General features: G+C 36.9%; 1 protein-coding gene across 1 annotated transcript in view; it reads left to right on the top strand.

The window, feature by feature from the left end:
* The window catches only part of lmbrd1 (LMBR1 domain containing 1), a 54,134-nt gene that overhangs the window by 16,075 nt on the left and 10,090 nt on the right, over positions 1-27,969 (top strand). The window contains exons 5-14 of the mRNA XM_023261798.3: positions 601-668; positions 2,241-2,329; positions 7,424-7,497; positions 15,090-15,215; positions 16,148-16,300; positions 19,221-19,285; positions 19,469-19,571; positions 23,450-23,554; positions 23,637-23,786; positions 25,153-25,228. Coding sequence (XP_023117566.1) covers positions 601-668; positions 2,241-2,329; positions 7,424-7,497; positions 15,090-15,215; positions 16,148-16,300; positions 19,221-19,285; positions 19,469-19,571; positions 23,450-23,554; positions 23,637-23,786; positions 25,153-25,228 — 1,009 coding nt within the window. The remainder of the gene's footprint in view (positions 1-600; positions 669-2,240; positions 2,330-7,423; positions 7,498-15,089; positions 15,216-16,147; positions 16,301-19,220; positions 19,286-19,468; positions 19,572-23,449; positions 23,555-23,636; positions 23,787-25,152; positions 25,229-27,969) is intronic.

Genomic DNA, 27,969 nt, shown 5'->3' with positions numbered 1-27,969 from the left:
TTTTTTTTAAGCCAGCGTGATCAAGCAGTGGTTTGAGTTCTACCATCGCGCACTCACACAACACGTGTAGACCATGATTGCATGGTGACGTGATATACGTTTCTTCTGTACAGTGTTAGCAAATGTTAGGAAAAATAGATCAAAACATATGAATTGTTTTATTTTTAGGTAATCCGCACTATCAAACCTTTGAAACACTGCATTCATAGTGTGAATTATAGGCCTGGAATGTGATAAAATTTTAAATCCCTTTCTTTAGTGAATGATTACACCTTTGTGTAATTACTGTAGTGAGGACCAAACACAATGTATCGCATAGTGCCTTTTCCCTTCTGTGTGTCAGTTTTGAGCTGACGGAGGCACTTTCTCTCACAGATTGGGAGGTCTTTTCTATTGTTACTTTAAAAGCACCTTGAATAGCGTGAAGACTGACATGTTATCTCTGCCAGGTCACACTGGATCTACATTGACTGTGTATAGCTCTCACTCACTATAGTCCTTCGCTAAATGGAGTATGACCTGCTTCCCTCACTCACAATGAATAATAATATTCCACTTCATGGCTGTGATTGACCAGTTTAATTTTTTCTTTTATTATAGCAAGTGAAAAACGCTCTGAAGTACACAATTGGATTTACCATTGTCTGCGTGGTGCTCCTTTTAATTGGGTGAGTTGGAAACATGGATGGCTTCTTCTGCTTCAGTACACGACAGGTAAAGGGGGTGTGGATATATCATTGTGTTGAGTTAATGAGAGGAAGACCTCTTCAAACAGCTACAGTGCCATTTGTCTGGCCATGATAAGCCATTCAGGAGAAAAATCTATGTACCTCTTACTAAATATAGGTTTTATTCTTGCGTATACAAATCTAAATCGGATTTAGTCTTTTTTGTGTGTGTAACAGCACATTCAGAGAGAATATTGTGTCTTTTTGTGACATTTTATATTTATCAGCAAATACTGTATGTGCTAATGAATATACTCAGCCAGGTTCCAGTTATCTACACATTTTATACTGGTTGTGTTTGGTCACACCAGCACAACATAATAGATTTCCTTTGCAGTTGTGACAGCAACATGCCTGGAGTTCAGCCTATACAATTGAATGAGCTCTCTCAACCATTAAATGGTGCACTGGAAGAAAGCTTATCTGATAAAGGACACATGACTATACTCTCTCTAAAAGTTTGTGAAAGTTAGGACATTTTATAGACAGAAGCAATTTAGCCCATCTTTTACCTCATGAACTGAACCTATTGTCGCTTTGTTCTGGCAATTGTTGGTTTGGTCCTTTGATTTTCAACAACTTGATAGCTTTTATCCCAGACAGCTTTTCTGATTCCTGGAGACATAGGGACTTTGTTTGGTGACTGTTCACTCCATAGGCCCTTGCTTGATGTTACAAGGTTTGTTGTTTGTTGTCTTTATACCTGGAACTGTGGCTGACTTCTTAAATGGCACTTGATCTTTCACTGCTTAAGGTTTTTGAGTTTTTTTTGTTTAAAGTTCCACTGCAAGTAACATCCCTTTTAGTCTTGTAGTTTTATGTCTAGCCTTTAAATGCTTATTTTATTGTGTTCATTTTAAAGCAACACTTTTAAAAAGTTGGCAGGCCCCTACATAGTGCTGGTGCCTTCAAAGAAATATTCCTAATCAGCTTTTCTGTCATTTTATTTGAGACTGGTGCAGATGAACACTCAAAAGCAACAAATTAGTCGGATTTGTGTTGTCTGTCTGTCTGTCTGTCTGTCTGTCTGTCTGTCTAATATCATACACAGCATCTTTTCCTATTTCCATACATTGAGCATTTTTCTATACAGGTACATAAACGTTTTGCATAAAAGGATGTTAAATGTTATGCCAGTAGTAAATTTCTATCCACAATTTGTTAAAATAGGATTGTAAACTATGTTGTCACTCTTTCCCACCAGAACATGCAATAGTTTTTTTCTATCCATGTTTTTCTGCCTGTCTTACATTTCTCTTTAGGCATCAGTAATGACACTGGCAGCTTTTTATATGTTGTCTGTGGCTGAATGACTTAAAAAAAAATATATCGACATTGATTTCTTCTGTATTTTTCTTTTATATGTGAAATCTAAGTGTGGCTCGTAGAGAAAATACACCATCTGCTCAAATGATCACTGCCAGTACCAAGACTAAAGTTGATAATCTTCTGTACTAGAAGCAGCTAAATGCATTTTTATCTCATGTCAAATTATTGTGCCATTGCTTTCAGAGCGTTTGTTCCACTTCAGCCTCCACCTAGCCAGAATTCCACTCAATGGGACAAAGTACAGTACCTTTTTGAGGAGCTTGGGAGTAGTCGTAAGTACAGTCTATTTAGAAAATATCTTCTGTTATTTTTGCTTTGGGTGTTGTTTTTGTGGTAGCTCTTCACATGACTTAGATTTTTTTTTTAATATTATTTTTTGTTACCCTGCTTTATTCATTCCACCTCTTTATTTATTGTTGTCATGCCTCCCCTAGGGCACAAATATGGCCATATCCATTGTTCCCATTAATTCTTCATACTGTAAACTTTTTAACAACTGTTGTCTGCCTATTATCCAACTATTATTGTGTTGCATTAATCAGTGTAAAGTGTATAATTTTTTCCACTCAGGCTGTGAACAAAATGTTGATGTGATGCAATTGCTGGCTAAGCAAAAGTACACAGTTTGTCTCAAGTTAGCACTAACTGAGGTGATAACAAATTTTGTGTAAGGTAAATTGTTTTTAACTTGGATGAAAAAATACCAACATGAGCTTGTCCCCATTCAGTACCTGGAAGACTAGGTAATGGTAATTTTTAACATGATTATTATGGATGCAGTGCATCTTAGAGTCTGTTCTGAATAAAGGATTTTTTACAATTTCCAAATATTTGTAAGCTGTGATGTTTAGTTGTTCAATAATAAGCAGCCCAGAATCTTTTTAGCTTTTTTAGCTTTACACGATCAGTTTATGAGATACTAATTACATTAAGGTGTAGTAAATTACATTTATATATTTGAGTTATGCGGGAAATATGACTATTTTACACAAATACTTCTGTACAGGAGTGTACAAGGTCAAGTTTATTGATTACCCACATGCAGCTTGCATAGTAGTTTTTCTGTGTATGTAACATGTGGAATAATAGAAAAATGCTGTATCGTGCCTTTATTGCTAGTTCACCACTTAGCTGACCCAAGTAATTATGTTGTTTTGTATGGATTTCATCCTTCATATTCCATTATTTGGTTGTTCAAGAATTACAGCAGGGCAGCTTGGTGATGACTCATGGACCAATTGCTGTATTGATATCATGGGAGATGCTAGGATAGATAACTCACAGTCCCATAAATTACATTTTAATACATAATATTTACAGATCCCTTCGCTTTTCCTGCAGTACTTCACTGAATGACTCAATAATTGTATGTTGCAGAATTTCAGAAGAGGTGACTTTATAGCTTACAAAGCAGTGTAAAATTCAATTAGAAATTATATTTTCCCATGAAAAAAACCCCAGTGTTGATGGTTGACCACACTGTAAAAACACCCTCCTTGGGCATCTTTACTTGTTGAACGGAACAATGCCTGTGATTATACTCATGCTAATGCAGAAAGGAGCATTGCCAAATGTGGACTCCTAACAGTCCTCTGGCCTTTTGCCATCTGGGGATCAAGGAGGAAGTCGAACCATCTGCATCTCTGCATAATAGTGGACCCCTACATGCTCTCCCTAACCTTCCTCCTTTGGCACAGGGGAAAATTGCTCGGCTGCTGAGGAAATGTGAGGATCATCCCTTTTCTAATTCCCCATCTCTTCTCTCCAGATGGGAGGTTAATTGTGTAAAGAAAAGGCATTTTTGCCACCTAACACTCCTGACTGCTTTGCAACAACTGTTCATTAAGGCCTCTACATCTTCAGTGATTCAAGCATTACTTTGGTTACAGTGTTCCAGTGATGCCTGAATGTACTCCAGATCAGTAGCTCCTAATGTTGTTATTCAAGACCGTACAGCACAAGCTTGTATTTTTGGCCATGCCTCAAGGGGGAGTGAAGTGGGCGGTAGTCCAGCTTTAACTACTAAGAGTACTTGGGCAAGACTCCTAGTACTTAACTTTTCCTGCCTCTTTTCCTTCTTCAGCAGTGAGAAAAAAAAAATAAAAAACACGAAAACTGACTACACATACACATACGTATATCCAATGTGTAGGCTCAAATGTAAACCACAGCAGTTATTACTGAAACTATTACCATGCCAACATGGTAATGGTTTTAAAGTGAAAAGTAAATGGAAAAAAAGAGAATACATTTGAAGAAATGAAATACTATGTTTACTTGTTGTAGTGCATGTCTAGAAAAACAAAATTGAAAAATAAATACAATGCAACTTACAATAAACTTACAGTAGTATCTTACCTTCATAAGGGCTGAGCTTCTGTAGGATATAACTGTATTGTCATGGACAAACAAAGTGATCTTAATATTCTATTCAGTATTAGGCTTAGTTTTTAAGCATTGTCACAAGAATTTACCTTACCCAAGAGATGTCCACTTTGCAGTTAATTGCTTTTGCACCAAACAGCATTTCAGAGCACACAACCCTCTCTGAGTTTCTTGGTGAGGTTCTAAACAGGTCACAACTAAAGGAATCCATAGAAGTGCTGAGTGATGTCAATGCAATAAGGATTCAGTTTGCTTTTAATTGCATAAACCCAAATGGATCTGTATCTGGTTTCAAAGTTTTTCTAATTAACCATCACAAATCCACTGTGTGACAATGCATAGAACTCTAGTATCACCACTTAGAGCACATTAATACATTTGCAAAAGTATGCTGTTAGGTTTTTTTTGGTCTTCAAAGGAATATTATGCAGTATGTATCTTTATAGTCTTGTTTTTTCCTGAAATCTGACATCAGAATACTTGCTTTTTAAAAAAAAAATAAAAAATCAAAGCCACCGGGGGAAAAAAGTCCCCTGATCCCAGTTTTACATTCTCTTGCACACTTTTAATTAAACAATAGTCTATACATATGCTGTGCATTGTTAATTTGGTTGGATTTTTCCATCTAAGTTAAATAAGGGCATGGGTGCAATGAGATTAAATAGAAGAAGTTTTTTTTTTTTTTTTTTTTTAATGCATTTCAGACTTCATTTTACATATTTATGATGAGGGAGTTGAAAGGAAGCTGTTGATCTCATTTTAATTCATTATCTTTTTGCACTTTTTTCTGTTCTAAAAGTTTTTTTAATCATGTTTTATCTGCATAAGAATGCACTCCTTAAACTGAGATTAAAGCTACAGTATGACCATAATATGTTGATAAACACAAGCTATTGTTCAATGCTGTTTCCCAAATTATGGAACTCTGTCAGCTTTATCCACACAATGAGGAAAACAACAACTACAATGATGTCTGAAACTTTCCCTATGTTAAAATCCTCAACATGCTTTTGTGTTGCAGCATGTGGGTGATGGTGCTGTTATGCAACATACTATATCTCATACCTTGAACATACTGCTGCTTCCTTGCTTTTGATGATTCTGTCATTCTGCAGATTCAGGAAGCAAGAGCTAAAGGAGCTCCTTAGTAAACACCTTTCTGTACAAGTCTCATGCATGAACACAAGCCTGAAGGGCTATATGCAGGGCGCGATAAGAGCTAGCTCATTCCATTGCTGGTGGAATCAAAGCTGTACAGATGTGGAAGCACCACTGATAATAGACAATATTCCCTATGTTTAATCCCCGGAAAATCTGCTCAGGAAACCAAGAACACTGGCTGCAAACATCTATCCTTCGCTTTGTGTAGGGTTCATAAACAGAATGTTCTCTATGCAGAACATGAAGCTATTGTCTATTTTACCAAGCTCACCACTAAACAAAGGTAGGGAAATCGCACTAAAACACTCGGGAATAAGAAACACGTATTCAAATGTTAATGTTCAGCCCAGCTGTCAGACTTCAAAGTTTTCTTTTTGCATACAATACAATAGGGAGCAGGTATACAATTTATCTCCATTTTCCACCTCTTTGTCCTGCTGCTTGTGAAATGCCTCTAAAAGAAAGTGATAAATGATATAAAGGGGACAAATTATACATGCCCTGAATGCAGACTTAATATTCCCAATCAAATGCCATTGTGAAGGAGAAAGTCAAGCAGAGAGCCATCTATGCCCGTGCTGACAGGTGGGCTTGCATTATGAAGTTGCTGGTGAGCGGATGTGGGATACCTGTAAGGGACAAATGTGTAGCTTTTTGCGTAAAACTCTATGACAGGTGGGATCTTGACAGGGGAGTGAGGCGATCAGTCTCTTCATCAATCCCTGTCATCTAACTCCAACTCTGACAGCTGGTGCGACACCTACTGTTGCCCTTGCCTGATGGGTGGTCGCCTCTCTACCTCAATCAAAGGTTACACACATCAAGTCAACCTACAGACGCAGAAAGACCCAGCTGTTTAAACACTAATCGTGATCAACTTGCAAAATGACAATGATGACAAAAAATGTCGACCAGAAGAGTCTCTAGAGGAAGACCATGCATTCATTAAAAGCTGATATTAAATCCGAGATACCAACATGATGTATTGTCCTTGTCCAAGTGAATACTGTTGTTCCTCATTGCTTTCAAGGGACTTCATTTCCCCAGCATTCCCTTCAAAACCGTTGATACAGCAATTGAAGATGGGCTGTGTTGTTAGCATCACGTGTGCAAATTCTTTTGATTGGGACACTGTTGGATGTCTTGCATTTTTCTGCATTTTCCCTTGTAAACATTGACATTGAAAGGGTAATTTCATCCATATCACATTTTGAGGGACTCGAAGATTAAATGCAGAAACAATGATCTGCGGATGTAGTATATACCAACATATCCTGACTTTTAGGTCCAAATATTGATCAACCTCCTAACAAAAATGCTGCATCCTCTATTTGTCATAATACCCCCAACAGGGTTTTCCTCCCACATCTTCCAAGTGCATGCTTTCTATGTGAAATCTTTGGTTTCTAAACCAAGTTTGTTTATTACAAATAACCCTAATGAGGTCATCCTTAATGAGTTGTATAAGGTTAAATCAAGGGGAGGCATTTACAGCAAAATTATTTCCAACCTTATGAAATGTTTAAGTGAAGTTTACAATCACACAATCTCTTTTTTTTTTTACCATATTTGTATTTTCAGTGTTCCAATTTAGATGCAGTATTACTCATTTCACACGGTCACCTCCATAGATTTTGAGCGCTGAAAGCATTTCAGCTTTCAATGTTCTCTCTGAAAAACAACCACGACTGAAATGCCATCAGAATCCATAACAGAAAGTAGGCATTTGATTGTTTGTACATGTGGCAAAGAGCCCGTTGATGCTTCTTTCAGAGGTCAAAGCTAAATCTCTAATTGCTTTCCCGACTTTCTACCTGCAGATGGTCTCCCTGCTTTGTCTTTCTCCATCAGCTCCTTGACCTTGATTGGCATGTTGGCAGTGATCACTTACACGGTGAGTTGAGACCAGACACAAGTGGTCGATGTTGTTTTGTGTACTGATTGGAGAAACGGATATGCATGTTAATTAAGTAATTATGTTTTGATTATTTTAATTTTCATTAGGCTTGTTTTTGTAAAATATTCTTATAGCTGTTGTTTCTTAAAGTTTTTTTTTTTTGCATGCAAATGGCTTCTCATCTTATTGGCTCAGATGTACCTAGTGATAGAGTGGCCTTTCAGTATTAGTATCGCCTTGCGATTTTAAACCTCTGGCATTCAATTGCTCAAATTGCTCAGTTTTCACCTGAGCAACTGGGACTTTTGCATGATGTATGGGTGCTCCTCACAGTCTTATCAACCACTTATCTGCTGTCTATTTATATATATAGATCTACCTCAGTGTCCATTAATATATGCCTGTATTTTGATTCCCTCAGCATTCTGCACTTTTTCCTTTTTTCCCAGATCAGAAAAAAATTGACTTGTTAATGCTGTCCATTTTTCATCGCCGTTATCTTGGTAACTAGACTGTGAATATTTCCTGGAGGTGGTGCTGCTCGTATCAGGGTAGAGTAACGTAGAATAGTGCCTACTATAATATACAATGGAAAAAAATAACTACTCTGGTATCAACCCAGGAAGGAAGAGTTAAAGTGACAGCCAACCCCAATCTATCCAGTTTCTGTTGAGCTCAAAGAGTCCTATTTGACAAATTACACAACAATTGAATGTGGAGCTCTTAATGAATAATACACAACCTAGTCAAGTAAGTTGTAGAACCAATCTCCCTTTAGGACATATAATCCATCTCAGCTGGGATTTTTATCCACTGCTCCCTCACTTTCCTCTCACAGTTTTCTAATACATTTGAGTACATTTAGAGTACTCAAATGTTTCAGATTCATTTTCAGGATGGAACTGTGCTCAGATTTACACTGCCCCATGTTGCTATGGACTGTGAATGCCCTGTGGAAATCAAAACTCCCACTGTGTCTTTGTTTTTGATGTTCCTTGTTTTGATGAAGTCAATCAAATATATAAGGCCTTTGGGCAACAACAGCAGTTGCCCCTCCCTCTTTTATCGTCTTAGACTCAATGCAGAAGCTCTTTTTATCCCTCTCTGTGTGCTTTCATCTACTGTATTTGCTTTCTCTTACAAATGGATAAGCTGCTCCTGGTGGCAACCTACCCATATTTGCAAAGATCTGTGTGATTTATCATCTCTTGCTATGTGTTACTACTAAGCTCTTTAGACTTAATGGAATCAAAGTGACGGGTTCCATACGCAGCGGAAATGTTGTCCATGACCCCCGTGTTAATTTATCACTACCCTTTGTGCAGAACTAGCCATCTACCCTTAATGCAAACAACTCTGTGATGTAGACAGTATATAAAACTGTAGCCTGGTGCACTTAAATTTAACACAAAGTAAATCAACTTTAGACTTTTTTTTTTTTTTTTTTTTTTTTGGTGCACACAGATTTATTTTAACCAGAGGCTTCTTCTATGAACAAATACTGTTGTGCGGTTTAACTCAGTTTGGTGTCTGTCAGTCCATTTTTCCATTTCCTCTAACATTTAATCATCATTAATGTTACATTTTGCTGTTTGTCTGACTGTCCTTGTGCAGGTGGCACACACAGTTACTCGCAGCTACAGTATATCAAATAGAGCTCAGCCTCACAGGAGATTAAACTGAAAATTCACACGTAATTAATAATGTATTTTACTGACTGTAGGTGTACTTGTCATGCTAGTAACTCAACTTTTGAAATCTCTGTGTTTACATCTTTGCACTGTTAATTAGGGAATGAATAAGTAATGATAGTGATTTAAGTGCATAACAAAATAAATTTTGAGTCTCGCCTATCTGCTAGTGATTGGAAATATATGCCTATTTACTCTTTACTATGCACATGCATATTCCCTCTGTGTTTTCTCCCACTCTGCTTGATTGTACAAAGTAGTAATGAGATGAGACTGATCAGGACCATCTCAAAAATAAAGCATCTTGCGAGGTCCTTTTGCATATTTGGCTTCATTCAAAACTTATTTATTTTTTAAATTTGATTTCCATAATGTGTATTTCATTACCACTGCTTCACTGTAACTTACATTTTAAGTTTAGAACTGTGCAATCCAACTTTGAATTAAGTATGGAATATACATATAATAAATGCAATGAAGAAAAAAGGAATAAGAACATAAAATAAAAATTATCAGGACAGTAAGTGTGCCTTTTGTTAAATTGTATATACCTGTTCGGCACGCTAAAATTCCCAGATGGTAAGACCCAGTTCAACAGCAGATACTGAAATACGCTTACCAGGCTTATCATAACAGCATCTGTACCTGTACTGTATGCATGTGGTCAAATTTAAGTTCATTAACATTGCAGGAGGCTTACTTCAGTTACTTTAGTGATGTTGGAGTTGATATGTCAAACTTGCCGCAATATGTTAAGAAACCCAAAGAACACTCCAGTGATTGGAGACAGCCTGGGGAGTCTGTCAGTCAGCCATAGCAGGTCTTTTCATAACTGGCTGTTTGGATGTGTACTTATATAATTTTAGTTAGTACTGTGCCAAAAGATCAGTGTAGGGCAAGTGTTGCTGTTTCTCCTCATATGAGAAGACAGTTATCAAAACCTAACTTTTTAAAATTCAAATATGTTCCTTTTTCAAATTTGTAATCTGTACTAACACTATACGCTGTCATCTTTAAACTTTATAACAGCAGATATATACCAGCAAGATCTAGCAGCTCCTAGACAAATCAAAACATAGACGAAGCTCACTGTTTTTGTGCAGCAGCTGGAGGGATGCTGCAGGAAATCATGAGCTGGATGCACAGTTATAAATTTGTAATTTTCTCAGGTTATTGCAACACAATACAGCAATCCTACATTTAAACAATAGATGTTTTTTTTCAACCAGTAATAAGGACTTTCCTAAAACACCTGTTATATCTGGTACACTGTCTAATCTGCGATGTACAAAACACCCATCTAACCCTTAAATGCATACGTTTGGTCGATAGTGACCCAGACTAGTGCACTCCGTAGAATCGATTTTTTTTTTTTTTCCCATTCAGGCCCTTAACCCCTGACTGTGTCTTTTTAACAATGCACTAGTATCAAAAAGTCATTACACTGGTTTCTTACTGTGTAAAAACTGGAGGTTAACAATAATTATGTGTAATTTCAATGCGACACAATGAGGCAGAATTTACAAGATTTTTTTTTTTTTGTTTAGTACAATTACAGCGTTTCAGCTTTATGTCCTCATCAGGTAATACCGAGCATCTGACAAAGTTAGTCCACATATCGGCTTAACCTGAGTCAAACCCACTGTTAAACAGGTTGGTTCAAGCAATCTAGTCATTATTCAAGTTACATATTGAATTATTTATGCTCTATGTGCACCTCTGGGTATAATCAAATTCCCTAAAAGAAGGGTCATCTAAATATAGTGTTGGAGATGGTGGATATAACCATTACTGCAGAACATACATTATGTTTCACCAGAGGGAATAGTTGTATTTGCACAATAAATGGCAATAAATGGGTACCACCTACTGTTCTATGAACAAGTTAACAATAGAATGTATATTTATGAAGTCATGAAAGACGTGAAAACAATGGTGCACAAGCATTTTATGTAGCTAGATGTTGTGTCAAATATCCAACCCCAGGAGCAGAATTTCACAAAAGCATGAGTCAATACTGGCACGTCATCCAGTCTGTTCCAAAACTAAGATTTTTTTTTTAAGTCTTTCCCAAGCTGGCATTCAGAAGACCTCCTTGTTTACATGACATCCAAGCTAAATCAGAGATGTGTGTCCATCCGATCTCTACATCTTGACCCACTGTCAAGGTGGGCAAATTACAAACGTCACGCCTATATTCAATGCATCTACTCTCATCACTGTAAGATATTTATCCACAGTGGCCAGGACATCAAGATATGACATGTGATTCCTTGTGGTATATTTCATTAGAAGTCCCTCTGACCTTGCCTAAGTTGGCAAATTGTCCCACTCTGTGCACACAAACATCAGTGTGCACAGAGTGGGACACTGGTGTTTATTGCATTACTTTGATAATTATCATTTACAATATTTTCATTCTTACTATTCTCATTGTTTGTCTTTCCTGATTTCAGAAATTTAGATTTTTGTTCCTTTTTTGGTAAAACAGTGGATGGGTCCCCTTTATTGCCTGAATATATCTATTCCAACTGATTAATCATAATGTAGGCTACTATAGTTGTTATATTTGCGAACTACCTGTACCTCAGGTATAGTTAGATGGTCCTTCTTTGAGGATACTTGATTGTAAAGGTGGATGCAGAGTTGATAAGTCTTACTTCAATTATGTAAATATTGAAAATACATTAATGTGTCACATGCAGTTAGATGTGACTGATTGACACAACCTAATATCCACACTTGGGTTACATTAGGTTAAAATCTAGGCCTTCTTGGTCACATTGTCAATAATAGCTGATTTACATGAGGTCAAAACGTTGTATTTGTACTCAATAAATCAGCTGTTTTGTCAGCTGTTTTGTGTCTTGGCATTCTTTGTTTAATAAGAGTTTAATAATTTGTGGACAATAGAGGAAAAAAAGGCATCTGTACCTTGTAGTCTCTGTATCTTGTATCTGTAGTGTCACAGTATGTACAGCAGCCTAGTCAATGTTGACTAAGCCCTTCACCCTGTGTATCATGTTGTGATTTGCATAAACTAAATACATAAACATGTTAAAATAATACCTCAGTATTATAGGATAGACGTGTGCAGAGTGACCTCTTGAACATTCCATTTTGTCTTCTATTGTAATGCCAGTTGAGACTTTCAGAATTAAGAAAGTAGGCAGGAAGAGGGATAAAATACCTGACCAGTAGATCTTATTAATCATGGCTGCTGCAAATACTGAAAGCTACATCTAGCAACAATTAGCTTTAAACAAGAAAAACACATACACTTAGCCCCTTTATACTCCAAAAACCTCTTCAATTTTTCATTGCTCATATTTGTGTTGTTTTCATCCAGTATCTTACACTTCCTCTTAAACGAAGAGACATGTGTGTGTATGTATATATATATATATATATATATATATATATATATATATATATATATATATATATATATATATATATATATATATATATATATATATATATATCGTTAGAAGTATCTCAGAGTGAAGATATAGTCTCTGTTAAAGAGGAACCATATGGATCCATAATAGACTATAAAGTGTTCTTGAAACAGCGTGTCCAATTTCCTGAAGATTTAATGAACCTGACTATGAAGGAGAGGGATAGTGTTCGATGCTACCTCTGTTTTGAGAAGCTATAGTGCACCACTGTCACCACTGATTAGGTGAACTAAGCAAAATCTGGGAGAAGTCTATCTCATACTCATTAACATCACATTAATCATGATTTACAGCATAGTTAGTCATCCATTTCTTAAATTGTCATTTGAGGAGTAAAGCCGAGGAATGGCATATGCTGCAAACCTCTAAAATGTGGAACATAAAAGAAACACGCCAGAGGGTTCAAAGCTTAGGTTGTTTTTCTATTGCCTTTTAGCTCTCAGTGTAAACTAGATATTTAGGAGATTTCTAATGAAACGCTTAAATGAATTGCTAAAAACCACCATAAAAGTTTAGAGGAAACAACTGCCAGTCATTTCTTCAGCAGTCAGCAAGTCAATGTGGTCATCAGTTATCACAACTCTGGATTTATGTAAAATGCTGACGGCACCATTATGACCTCTAATTATTTCTCGTACACACAGACAAACTAACAAGACTGCATCAGGCTTGTGGAGCTTATCTTGTTTAACGCCCCAAACAACGAAAACCATCTTATTAATCAAATGGCAGGGGACCCAGTTTATATAGCGATACTGCCAGATTTGTAGGATTAATGGAAATGTGTATGTGTTCAATTCCATGTCCTTAAGTTAGCTTGGTTGTTATAAATTAGTGTAAGGATCTATAACAACCTGAAAACTGAGTAGTTTTTATTGGATATGTTATATGGTATTATTGCTTTATCAGTAGTAGTTGAGAATGTGAGGAGGAACTGCACTCCCTCCTCCTGTTTTGCACATCACGTGGCAACAAAGAGGAGGCTTGTGTAGGAGACCTATGTCCAACTAGTTTTCCCTCTTCCCACTCGACAGACACATAAATCCCTCTGAATGACTGCAGCTGGAAACTCCCCCCTTGACCAACACATGCATGGAGTCATACACACATTCTCATCTACCTTGCTAAACAATTTCTGTTTATTATTGACCATGGGTGGTTTTAAAATAACTTTAATGAGCATGCATCTTTATGTGGAAACTAAAAATGTATACTCCAATAGGGAGGACACCTGTGTTATCTTTTTTTTCCTTTTATATTTCTCTCATGTAGTTGCACATTTGAGAGGAAGGGAAATGTTTCTCTTGGGATCTGGGACAGGTTTTCCTTTTATGAGTGTATTTGATATTCGGGACATGCTCCGGCCTTAAGAGCTCCATGATTCATTGCAGGAGGCGACATTCGCCCGTAGCAGATATCCACAGCAGAGACTAATAATAGTGTAGCCTGACTTAGTATCCCATGCGGCTCTCTTAATGCTACCTAACACTCAGAAACTAGTAAAAGTTGTTTTAGAGAAATATAGACTCTGACGTTTCCCCACTTGAAAAATTGAAGAAAGAGGCCAGCATCTTTTGACAGTGCTGAAAGTATCTTTGCACAGAAGGCCCCTTTGTTTTATTATGAACCCATAAAATGGCACTCCTCCAAGTTGGTAAAAGGGAGACAGCACAGTGAAAGCATTGGCCTGTTGCTCTTACTTTCATTTGTATTGATTGGTCCGTTTCCTGGTATTAAAGATGTCCCTCATTTTTAATTAAAGTTCAAACATCCCTTCAGTGATTGAAGACCACTGATAGCTGAAAGTGCCTTTAGATTTTTTTTTTCCCCACATATTCTTTCACTGTCTCTTTTTGCTTTCCCTGACTGTCTGTATGTGTTTATCTCTCTTTCTGTATTTGTGTCTGCCATTTTTATTTATACACTTTATCTACCTCTTGTATAAACAAAAAGTTGATTGATGTATGTTCATTTGCATTCAGGTCATACAAAACTGATGGCACCTTGATGCCCCCACCCCAAATCCATATTTTTCTCCCTAAATTTATACTTTAAAAATTTCATCAAATCCTGGATAGAGGATAGTGCTGTCACATGGGGGCACTGTTAAGCTGTAAATGCATCAGTATGATATAAGGCAGTGATATCCACACAAAATGGTTGCAGCAAATTCTCCAATAAACCTCAGCACAATTATAGATTCCACCATTTTAATCTTTTTTCCACTACCAAAAATGACATAGCCTGGGAGGCCAGGAACTATATGATTTGCTGTGTGTGTTTGCTTACCCTCATTTGACTCTTGTCATGTTCCACATTGTGTTGAGTTTGCCATCAGGCAGGAGTGGTTATGTGTGGGTGGGTGCACGTGCCATATGTGCTATCCCACTCTGACAATAATGTGCCATTATAATGGTAGTTTTCCACTGTCTTTCAGGCCTATGGAATGTCTGTTCTGCCTTTGAATCTGATAAAAGGCACACGGAGTGTGCTGTATGAACGCCTGGAGAACACAGAGGACATTGATGATGTTGAGCACCAGATAGAAAAGCTAAAATCCAAAGTGAGTCTCGCCAAAAGAACACACAAAGCACCGGGATGCACATGTGACATAAAAACAGACATGTATGTGGAAAAACATAGAACAAAACCTAGAAGTCAAAAGACATATAGTCTATCAATACATTAACAATACCTGTATCAACACACATATTAGATCATTTGCAGATTCTTTTTTATGCTTCAATGTCTACACAGTGTGCACAATTATGCATTCATTAAGACATCCACATACATAGCCTCCAGCTGATCAGTCCCTCCTCCTTATCTTTTTCTGTGCCCTTCTTAGTTTGCATGCTGTTATTTATGGTTAGCATTGTCCTCAACCAGCCTCTCAAATACAGGCAGCACAAACAGAGAGGCACAAGTAAAGACAGCCATTAGTTGCCAGTAGCTACACAAAGTTGAACACAAAAGACCAGCACATTTGTCATTCTTCCTTTGTCTCTTGCTTGATATTTACTGAAAACCAGGTGTGGCTGTGTAAAATGTTACGTACACTGAAGGCAACGAGAAAAACTAAACTGCAACATAGAGCACACACCCAAGAGAGTTAGTAGTTAAACAGCACAATTTTTTAGAGATTTGTCATAGACAAATAGCAGCTCTGTAGCACAGTATGTGATAGTGCTGATTATTTACTGTCAGATAAATTAAACCTGAATCTTTTGGCCACAGTGTTTTAATGCTTCATATATCCATTCACTGGCATAAATAACTGTAAATGTTGACTTAAATGTCAAGCAGTTTTTCTAAATGGATATTTTTGGCAATCACTAGGAAGGTCAATTACATATTTTGAATTTCCAAGATTCTACAGTTTACTTTCAGTATATCCTCATAAAGCTTTCTCCAATGTCATATCAGAAGTGAGCATGTATACATGCACACGTGTGGTTTGAATATTTAATTGTTTGGTTTTTTTTCTCTTACCAGTGTAAAGATGGACGTCCTCTGTCCTCAAGGGACAGACACAACCTGCAGGAGTTAGAGGGTAAACTACAGGTCCTCCGGCGCAGGGGGAGACACCTGGAAATTGCAGAGAGGAACTGCTGCACTAAAGTGGGCAGTGCTCTCAGACCTTTCAAGGTGAGTCTCCATTATGGAATTGGCTCCCATTCACAAAAGTAAAGTATATTTTCAATCTGGACAGCATTCTATACAAAGACAAATTATGTCAATGTCAATATATTGAGTATCAGTTTACAGTTACTTAGCAAACAAATGCTCTGACCTTTGAATTGTCATTGTTGTTTTAGTTCAAGTTCGAGGTGAAGAAGGGTGAGCAGCATAACATACTGTTGCCAATTTTCAGAATCTTCAATATTAGTTATGTAATTAAAAAAAAAACAACTTGAGTATGAGCTTCAACTACTTCCTGAACTGCTGCTTTGTCCTCAAGTTCTAATCTGGACTGCTCTAGATTTACTTTTAGTTCTACTTCACACAACCGCGTATTTACATGATTCCCAGGGGTAGCCTCTTCACCTAATTTACTCTGAAGTCTCTTAGGGAGTCTCACATTTCTCAGGCAGGATCTCAGAGTTCCCAAGGGGTAGACCAAAGCAACTATAAACTTGTCTGTAATTTTACTTTTTTTGGGTTGGGCAACAAATACCTGGACCTTATATATGCAATTTTTTACATTGTTCTTCCCGTATTCAAGTTTTTCTGGGGGGGTTCAGAGAGGAGGGGGAGTATAACACCATTTGTTTAAGACCTAAAAACAGTGCTGCCTTTGGACATGTTGGTAACAACAATTGTACTGGCCTGTAACAGACTTCTGTAGATAATGCAATAATGTGTGCAGCATACTTCGATTTCCCTGATCCCTCTCAGATTAAATGCTTTTGGACATATCACAATGGTCAGTTGTACATTGTGCAGCACAAACCATCAGGAATTTTGTCCTCATACCGTAATCTGCCCTTGTCCCAAAACATTTGGTTCCAGATTTCAAGAAATGTAAACACAAGCATCTTTGCATCACATTTGTAATCTAAAAAACACTTTATTTGAATTTGAGATATTTCAGAGGCTGTTGTGAAAATGGCTTTAAAAAACAGATTTATGGTTGGTAATTTTTCTGCTTAAATGTCATGGTAGTGGGTTTGAAAATATGTTATTATTTTCCAAATCCTAAAACTAAGTTTTTACTTTAACTCATGTTAGACAGAATGTCTCTAAAATGTAACTTCTGCTTGGAAAGGCATATAATCGCCAAGCCTTTAGAAACAAACTTGTGGTGTCAAGCATTTGCATCTTACCTCTTCACACCTTCCAGACACCAGTATTACTTTTCTCCTCACACACTTTCTGCTTTGGCTGCAGAGCTGATATGAGAAGACTAATGTGGCTGGCCGTAGTGCTACTGTGATGATTCACTGGAATAATCTCCACACCCTCCCATTCATATTTTATTTTACACAAGCATCATGCACATCTCTGTAGGTGCACACAGACATTACATTACACTTTCATGAACATACGGCTATGTATGCTTGAGTTGTCTTGATTATCCTGTTCATGTATGATTTACCAAAGACAAAGCACATTTAAAATAGATCTCACTGTTTAAATTCAAATGTCTGTGTTATGGGTAGGACACATTCCAACTTTATTCTCCTATTTCACATTTTACTTTCTCACTGCTATTCATTTTCCAGTATTTTACTGCACTGCAGGCTTTCGCAAACATCTTAAACCAGTGTCTGGAAAGGTTTGTCTTTAACCAAGGGGGTTGCTGCTAATGGCAGTCCCCAGACTCAAATTTAAACAGTAATGAGTTGGGAGATTTATTAACTGTATACTGAGACACTGGTGTAGAGTGATAAGCCAAATGATTGTGATTTCTGTGTCACCACTGTTCAGACACATGCTGTCCTTTTTATATTAACAGTGTTGGTGAGTGAAAGTGGCTTATTAAACATGCTGATCTCTGACAGTTAAAAAGGCTCTGACCTCACAAAATTGTTGCAGTGTTTTTAAGTGATCATAAAACAAATGTAAAAAACACATTTTCAGGAGGAGCTGGTTGAATAAGTAGTATGCAGTATTATGCAATACCCTTCTCTTTATTAAAAACCTGTGCCACCTGTTCATTTAAGATATGAAAATATATGCCACCTTTTCATGATTTATAACCTTTTTTTTCCATATATGATGGCTTTTTGCTTTTTTGACTTTCTAGATGACTAAAATGTCCATAAAACCCAGTTAAACAATTTATTTCATTGGCTTTTTTTGGTTGGATTGAGAGATGAGGGCAGCTTCATCATATCAAAACAATATAAACGATAGTGGCAAAAGTGTTGTGGTCATCGGTTTCTTGATTGTAATTGGTGCTTTGATACAATCACTGAGAAAGTACATTAAGGGATGTTTTGTCAAAGAAAATTTGGTGTAATTTGGTGTAGATATTGATGTGTATATGTCAGCTCTCCTTGCATATTGAATCAATACACTTCATATTTTGCATTCATCAGATTATTCTCTCGCTTTGAGTCAAGGCCCTTTGTGTGTGTTTTGTAATCTGTGGGTCAGAGGCAATTTTTGAAACATATATACATTGTCCTATACATCTACTAAAATATTTTATATGCGTTCATTTTCTTTTTTCTTCGCTACAGCAGGTATGAGATATTTTAGTTCTAAAAGCCCCCTTAGAGGCAAACAGTTGATTGGTTTATTGCCTTTTTGGCCGCCACCCACCTTTTACCTCCCTGGTTGCAACCTCCCTACTCTATCTGGGCTGTGCCATTGCTTCCCCCCGTCACCGTAGGCAACAGTGCCAAATTGTGGCTGGCCATGCCATATGGTCTCTCCTTGACAAAAGACATGACAGAGAGGTGAATTTTCTCGCCCGGTAGATGCCTTTGAAAACATAAATTTTCATTTGTGAGGGTTCAGAAAGGGGGCTTCGTGTACATAATTTCTGTGGTTGTGGGTTTATATTAGTTTTTTTGGTATTGTGTTGCACGTGTTGACTGTGTTTTATTTTTTTTTGCAGATATTACTGGGTGTTTTCTTTATCCTGGTTGCACTGCTCTTCATTGTTGCCCTGTTCATTTCAAAGTAAGTCATGATATGTGTTGTAACACATAATGCACACAATGCTGCTCATAAATTTATGCCATGCATGCCAGACATAGTGCTAAAATGTATTGTAAATGTTTCTTTTTACTGTATTTATTAATATATAATGCTAGATATATACACACACACACACAAAGGTTTTTTTATTTCTGTATTTTTCAGTTTGGATAAAGCTCTCCACTCTGCTGGCATCAGCACCGGGTTCATAATCTTTGGCACCAACCTGACCAATCCCCTGAATGAACTTCTTTTAGCCTTACAACCTGTGAGTATCCTCTCATCTCTCATGTTGAAGAGACAATTATCCTCAATTATGCTATGCTTAAAACCATATTTTCTTGTTTCCATCATCATTAACCTAAATGAAGCATAATTTAAAATCTTTACCACTGCCCTTTCTTAAATTGACTTGTAATACTGTTTTTAAACTTGAAGTAAATGTGCGTCAGTATGCTGCAGCTAGACTCTGAAATACCCAAGTCTCAGTTACAAAAGCAGCTATACGCTTTCACTGAGTTATTGCCTTAAAACGCCAATTAACAGTTTCTCACTTTCAAATACGGTCTGGCAGGCACCACTGATACTTTAACAAACAACAAGCACAAAGATAACAAAATTTAAAAAAATACATGCACATTAATCATTCTCACTGGGGCTCTTTGTATTCTGCTGTAATTTCAGAATAATTTAATGTTCCAAGGGAGTAGGACAGAGAGAAATTCTAACATGACAAGCACAGTTGGCACAGGTATAAGTGGGAGCACAATGGATGGTAAATGGCGAGGATAAAGGATCGTTATTACTCTCTACAAAATTATGACCTCAGAAATTAACATGGAAATTAATCAACATGTTTGTGATAGTCTTTTAAAAATATGAATTGTATAGTTGGCACAGTGTTTTTTTATCACCCAGCTGTTGATTTGATGCTGAAACCACTAATTTAAAAGGTCATGTAAAAGTTGTCATTGTACAAAACTTGTAACCTGTGAAATAGGAACATGCGAAAACTACATAAAGGAGTTTACAATAGAGATATACAAGTGAAAGCTCTGTTTACTGTCTTTGTAAATAAAAATTATTAATGCCAGGCTATCAGTAGTATATCAACTAAAACAGATTTGTAGGACTTAAAATAAATTGTAGTGTTAGGAGGAATCACTGTATGATTAATTTATCTTTCCTGGAGGTGCTTCTGTCTTCAATCAAATTTTGGAATAACTGGACACAGACATTTCAAAAGTGAAGAATTATTAACTGTTATTCAGTCGCAAAATCTGCATTATCCATAAATCCAAGTGCTGATAATTGAGTAGTACAAATGATAAATAAATGGCAACATGTAATTGAAAAATTTGATGCATGTTTTGCAAAATTCTTTGAAGTAAAACAAAATGATCCGAAGAAATCTTGGTGAGAATTGCAATAATGCTTGATAATGAATCAAAATGTGTTTATTTCCTTTTCTTACCCCTTGTTATATTTGTGCTTTTCAAAAAATGACATCTTTTATACTACTTGCACACTTAAAGCCTATCAAGATTGGCTGTTATTCAATCTTAAAATCTGATTCACAATGAAGAAACGCCATAATCAAAATCTTAGTCTGTCAGTTAATGTATTTATATGTTAATATGGTAATATTCAAGCTATCAGTTGTGCAAGCATTTCTATTATTGTTTATTGTGCAATAGTAAGCCATTGGATTTTGGAAAACTAATGTAACATAGCTATACTTAATGATTTGAATCGCACTCGTTTGTCAGGGTACCACTAAATCTCTGAATATTAATAGATTATCAAATCTAATTATATAGATCAGTCCTACATTGAACTGAAGTCCTACATTGTGATTTCATTAACCTCCAGTTCCAAAAAACAAAGAAATACGCCGCAGCACTAATAATGATCACGCACAGAATTTTTTTAACTACTGCTGCTTACTAACAATAACAGAACAAAACAACTCAACAGACAATGAATAAATTAATGAAGGTTTAGTAATGAAAGTATACAACAGATGAACGAGCTGAACAGTAGAAGTGATCGTCACTGGAAGCAGTTAGTAAGAGTGATGATAACTTCAGAAACACTTTAGAATTGCCAATTACAATTTCCATATTTACCCATGTAGCAGAAAGAAAGTGATAGCCTTGGCAATTGTTCAATCAACATGGAGAACGAGAGGGAGAGAGGAAGTTGCAGCTGCACAGGAAGTGTCGCCTTAAAGATGTGCTGCTTGAGGTGGTTCAGGAGTACAGAGACAGGACTGGACTTTTTGTATAGTTCCATAGAAAAAATGTGCTGAAGTAAAAACACATCCAATATCGAAAATGCCTCCTTACGTTGAAAAAGCCCTCATTACAGAGGAAGTTAAAAAAGCTTGCATAGTTGACGAAGAAAAAGTTTGTGTGATTACATTGAAAAAGCCCCAGATCAATACATTTAGAGGTTATAAAAAATTCCATAGGAAAAGTTTAAAAGCCTATGTTGCATTCCAGTGACTCTCTATTACACAGATAGTTTGGGAGCGAAATTCAGATCACCATCTAACCAATCATGGATGTGCGCATCCCCATGGAATGAAGATGGAGTTAATACTGTCCAGGAAAAATTAGAGGCCAACTATAGTTAGAAACGAAATAATGAAATGAAATAATTTCTGAAGCATACAGAGATCTGAACCCCTTTGGCTCAGGTGACTAAATGAGATAAACATGTAAAAACAATATGTTTATCTTGTGAAATAATAATAAAAAGTGTAAACATGCCTATACATTGAGAGATTTCATTATAGATCACAGCAGCTACTAATATATCTAAGAAAACAAGCATATACATTTCTGCAATGAGAAAAATAAGACTTTTGCAACATGTATACTTGGGATTAAAATTTCTTTGTGTCTTACGTAAATGTGACTGAGAAAACTGGGGTGTTTGTGCATCTTGTGTGAGTTTATGTGCATCCTCCACACACCATCAAATTCCAAAGTGTTTTCTCCAGTACTGGTCCTAATGATTATAGTGTCTTGGATTATTGAGTTCAGATATGGGACGTAACTCATCACATCACATCATTAATGTTCGAATTTCATAATTTTAGGCTTTAAAACTACAATTTATTCTTTTGTATAAAGACTCTATTTGTTAGATGGTCAGGAAGTCTCAATAGGAGATGCCATACCCTGCTGTGTAGAGGTCTGGGTCGACTCAGAATTGACAGTCTTAGATCGTTATCAGTTGCTTTAGAAAGCAGGAGATGTTCTGTTGTCTCCAAGAGAGCATTAAATTGTCTTTTGGTTGTAAACATCCGTTACCTGATGCAGGGAAGGCATGTTTCATATGTGTCGCCTTCTCAAATGCCTCATCCAAATTTACTTCTGTGAGAAAGGGTCCTTTAAATTTGCGAGTTCTGCCTTGGCATGCCTCATGCAATAAACTGTTGTTCTGCTCGTTACTATGGACCACAAAAAATAGCATATAGACAGTATTTGAAATGTTGTTAAATGACTAGTCTTAATAAGTACATTTTTAAAATGTGAACTGTCAAGCTTGACAGAATATCAAATCATTACCATTTCTCCTTTCCTTCAGGTCAGTGTTGCTGGCTGCAGACATTCAATAGAATATGCACTGATGAATTTAGTATTCTGCAGCAGATTCTTGAGTAAAAAAAATGATTGAAAGCTCAGACTATTAAACAATTGCTGCACAAATAATAGCATTGATTAAACATCTCAGGCTGGTGTTTAGAAGTATGACCTTGGTATTTAAGAAATTAAGTGCATCACGCTAAGAATGGGATACTAACTACGTAAGGAGTTGCTGCATCTGTTGGAACAAACCATCTTGAGATTTTAGATTAAATCTGAATATTTCAATTTGCACAACACAAGTTTTTAATGTTCAGCAATTTTTATGATTTTAAAATACACTACACATTGACCAGCTGTGATGTGCTTCAAAATCAGACAAATTGTGTTGATAAAATAAATGGGATGACTAATACCATCTAGTTGATACCAGTTGCTCATTAACAACTCTAAGCATTGCTGAAAGGCAGCTAGCTTTAGTGTTTGGACCTGAAAGCAATAATTGCTGCATTTGAGAGATGCACTTGACCTCTGTCCTTTTGTATCACAGGTTTTTCCACTGGATTATATCTTGATCACAGTCATCACCATGTACTTCGTACTCACATCCATGGCTGGCATTCGCAACATGGGCATCTGGTTCTTCTGGATAAGGGTGAGCAAAGGCCCCTTTTCTCCCTTACCTCGACAACATCTCAGAAATAAAATTAATTGCATCTTAATGTGTTCTTTTTCAGCTGTACAAAATAAGACCAAAGAGAACTCGTCCCCAGGCTCTGCTCTTCCTCTGTATGATTCTTCTCCTGATTGTTCTGCACACCAGCTACATGATCTACAGCCTGGCCCCCCAATATGTCATGTATGGCAGCCAGAAATACCTTGTTCAGGTCAGAAAAAAATTCCTGTACATTTCTGTATTTCTAGGTTTTTCTCTGATGAGAGCCAGCTCTAAGGATGTGTTTCTAACGATGGCAGCATTGGTTAGTCAGCAAGTTCAAACCACTTTGGTCCAGCTTGGTGTAGGCAGGAGAATGGTCTCCATGGGCTGGCAGAGGGGCTTTTAGACTCTTGTTCATTTTGAATTCTGTCTACCTGTATTAGACTATGTGGCTTTTGCTGTGTGGGTCTGTTGTTTGACAGTCTATCCTCCCTGTGATCTGTTGCAGCTCTGCTCTCACTTTCTGTATGTGTGGGTGTGTGCATGTGGTTTAGATGGACCCTCGTGTCTACGCTTCGTCTGAAAAAATCTTTTAAACAACATAATTTAAATGAACCACAGTGTTGTTGTGCTGAAACATCCTCTTGAGAGAAAAACCTTTTTAAAACTGGTTCCATATGACTCATAGGATAACATGGTTTATTCCTATCTACTGCTGTCTTTTCACCTACAGTATTTGTACACATTTCTTCTCTTTCTTTGAGTATATACAGTATAACCTACATATAGTGGATATCTAGGCCTGGCAATATCATCGAAAGCCAGTATCATGATGAACTGTCACATTCACCTAAGTTGTGAGGGGAACTTAAATTCTTTAGATCTGACTAGCTCCCTTTAAAAATAGGCAGAGCTTAACAAATGTAGACATGCAACATGAGTTGAGGAGACATATTATACTAAGGAGCTGCTGACGACTACGTGTTGGCTTCCATTTGGCTAAAAGGAGGACAACAGTTACACAGATCTGTCAGATCTCAGTCACATTCTTTGTTTTCGGTTTTTCCTTGATGAAATCCCAACACAGACTTGATGATCCTGCTTTGTTTGTTACCCATAGTAGACAATCGAGTACGATTTTATAGTTTGGGTGAAGTTACTCACCTCAAATTATGTTTGATTGTAATACATTCATCTAACTTACCTGGAGTACAAGATCAGTCATCAAAAATATTCTTTTTTAGATGATAAAGAAAACACATTTGATATAAAAATACTCAAAAAATAACACTATATTTTCTTGTGGTTGTACATAAAAAGTAAAAAGCTTATATACATATTGATATATTGGCATCCAAATGATGTGTGTGTATTCAATTCAGCCAAGGAAAAGCTTATAGCATCTTTTGAAACCAACCATCTCGAGATTACTTTGCAAAACTGCAATCTATAATTTACGAGTGAAAAGCTGCTGTTGTTGGATACTATTCTAGTAATATAGATTTACAGAGATTCAGCTTATATCCTACTTTCATGCTCCTTCTTGTCGTGTTCCTGTGCTAAACACTTTCATGGCTCTTGTGTTTTTTGATCAGACTCAGATGCCCTCACCAGGTCCTGGGAATACTACTTTTGCCACCACAAGGATATGTGATGCAGACGCGCCTGAGGGTGAGTCATCTCTGGTCCCACAGTAAGGTAGCACAGGTAGTACAGTGAGATGTTGGAAGAACTTACAACACAACATCAAAAATTTATTTTGCTCAAGTAGAGACTATACCAGCAGAAAGTAAGGACAGTGTAAAAGCCAGCCATTTAATGTAGAACACTGTTCGGCAATCTTTATCACTATTTATTATTCATTACGGCTAATAATACCAAGGACAAACATTTACTAATGCAGTATGTGGCCACTTGCAGTCGCCATGCCAACGCTTATTCCAGTAAATTAGCCATGAAAACACAAACGTGTGAATGTACATCATACCATCATTTATTAATTTGGTTAGTGCTGAAGTCAAGCTCTTGTTGTGTTGGAAGGGAGTCTGAGTAGAGATTTAAAGTAGACATATTGCATAATAAGTATGTTTATGGAATGTGACTATATAAAGGGAGAGAGACTGATTCCACACTTACAGTCTGGGGGTTAAAGCCCAAATAATTCTTGGGGATTACTACAGGGACCACCTTTACCTTCCTGCCACATGTGTTCCAGTTGTTCCTTAAGCCGCTGGTACCACTCGCTCTTTCCAACTCGCTCGATTACTGTCCACTGTTATTGCCACAGTCCACCACAACTGCCCTCTTCTGCTCCTTGTCAGACAACACTATGTCTGGTTGGCTAGCCAACAGCTGTTTGTCAGTCTGGAACTTGAAGTCCCACAGGATCGTAGCTCTGTTCTTCTCAGCCACTTTCGGTGGTGTGCCTCATTGGGACTTGGGGACTTGTAGTCTATACACGGCACAGATGTTCCTTCCTGTACACTATCCCAGCCACTCGGTTGTGCCTCTGCTTGTATGGTGTCCCAGCTTGCATCTTGCATCCTGCTACTATGAGCTGGACTGTCTCAAAGAAAGAGCTTCTTTGCATACACACACGCACACACACACACACACGCACACGCACACACACACACACACACACACACACACACACACACACACACACACACACATATATATAATGTACTAAAATACTTTTTTTTTCTTCAAATGAGTCAATGTTGGAGCATAGATACTCCCCAAGTACACACAGAATTGGAATGCAATTAGAGTAACTAATGAGTGTTGATGAATTTAAATGTCAAGTATGAAAAAGAAAATAGAGAAAGTTCACTTTCGCACTTTAGTAGAAGTGGTTAATTCGTAAAGTCAATCATAATTCATGCTTCCAAATACTATATTTCTTAATAAATCTGTCTCCTAAATGTGCCTGTCTTAAATTACTTTAGTATTATTTCATTACTCATATGTAGGAAGACTGTATAACTAATAAGTAATTTGAAGAAGTTTTGTTGGTACTTTATCAAATTTGTTTTGTTCTTAGAAGAAGTGCACTTGAAGAGAGCAGACCTCCACCAAGGCCCTATCCCACAGTTTTAAATATACTGATTTGGATCCAGACCACAATTTAATTGATTCTTTTTTTGTCCATGCACCACTTCTCCACCAAGTTTCATGACATTCCCATTGGTAGTTCTTGCATAATTCTGCTGACAGGCGAAGGACGCTGAACACATAACCTCCACCGAGGCTCCATCTCATTGGCAGAGGTGACATGGTACATAATGCTGACATGTCACACATATACAGATCATAGTCATATAGCAAACTTTTAAATAGCATTAAATTGCACCAAAATTTTTTCGAGGAGTGTGTTGTGCTTTCTGTTGGAGGGTATAAACAATAAGAGAAGGAAATCTTTTGAAACAATCTGCTAATATTTTTTTTATGCAGTGAAAATGAAAACCCTTGTTGTAGGTTACTTTATTTATGTAGGTATGTTGATATTATCATATACGGATTAAAAAAACATGTGCGTCTGGAGCTGTTGCAGGAAAGTTTGAGATGACAATATGGTGTATGCGTGAGTACAGCCAAGATGTTAGAGATAGCCATTATTGACTTGGTTTTCATGAATAATTTTCACTTTATCCAACAGTACTGAAAATGTATTGAGACAGGGTAAGACAGGCAGAAAATAGAAAGATAAGGCCAAGGCAGGAGAGTCTGTGCAGAGATTTAGAGCAAGATATTTTTTGTGTACAATAATCTGATATGTTGATGCATACATTTAGCTTCTCCCCTACGTATTTCAAGTGCATTTTACATTTGGTAGCATATAGGCTGTGCCCAAACGAATTACTTGATCTAGCTGGCTGTAATAAACTGTAATGATGAATTGCCACAAACCTCCACAAACATTGCTGCTGCTTGATTTGGCATTGGTTAACTTGTAGTTACAGCATAAGAAGAAATAACATACATACTGTTTGTAGTAGATGGTAGCTGGTTCACAAATTCTTCAAGGTTTAAAAGTTATGTAATGTGAAAAAAGATTCCACAAAATGTACTTCTTTTCAGAGAACTGTGGTGCAGCATTGCAGTCACATTTCTTTGACATACCATTCGTTATTGAGCACACTCTGTTTTCCATCTTACAATTACCCATTGAAGAACCTTTTTTTTTTTTTTTTTTTAAATCTCCAGAACCCATGCAGAAGTAAGTTGCTGTATCATTGGGCAGACAGTGTCATAAGTTTCGGTTTGTGCAATGCTGTTTTGTCTTTTAATTGCAAAATATTAGTCTTCTGCTCAGTACAGAAACAAAACTACACTCCATTGGTCAGTTGGTCGGGATATATTTGTATCAATTTGTTTAAGATACTGCTTCTGACAAAAAATGGACATGT

This window comes from Amphiprion ocellaris, chromosome 16, assembly GCF_022539595.1.
Source record: "Amphiprion ocellaris isolate individual 3 ecotype Okinawa chromosome 16, ASM2253959v1, whole genome shotgun sequence".
Taxonomy (NCBI): domain Eukaryota; kingdom Metazoa; phylum Chordata; class Actinopteri; family Pomacentridae; genus Amphiprion; species Amphiprion ocellaris.
Note: the sequence above shows the minus strand (reverse complement) of the source record. Positions and strands in the feature narration are given on the sequence as shown.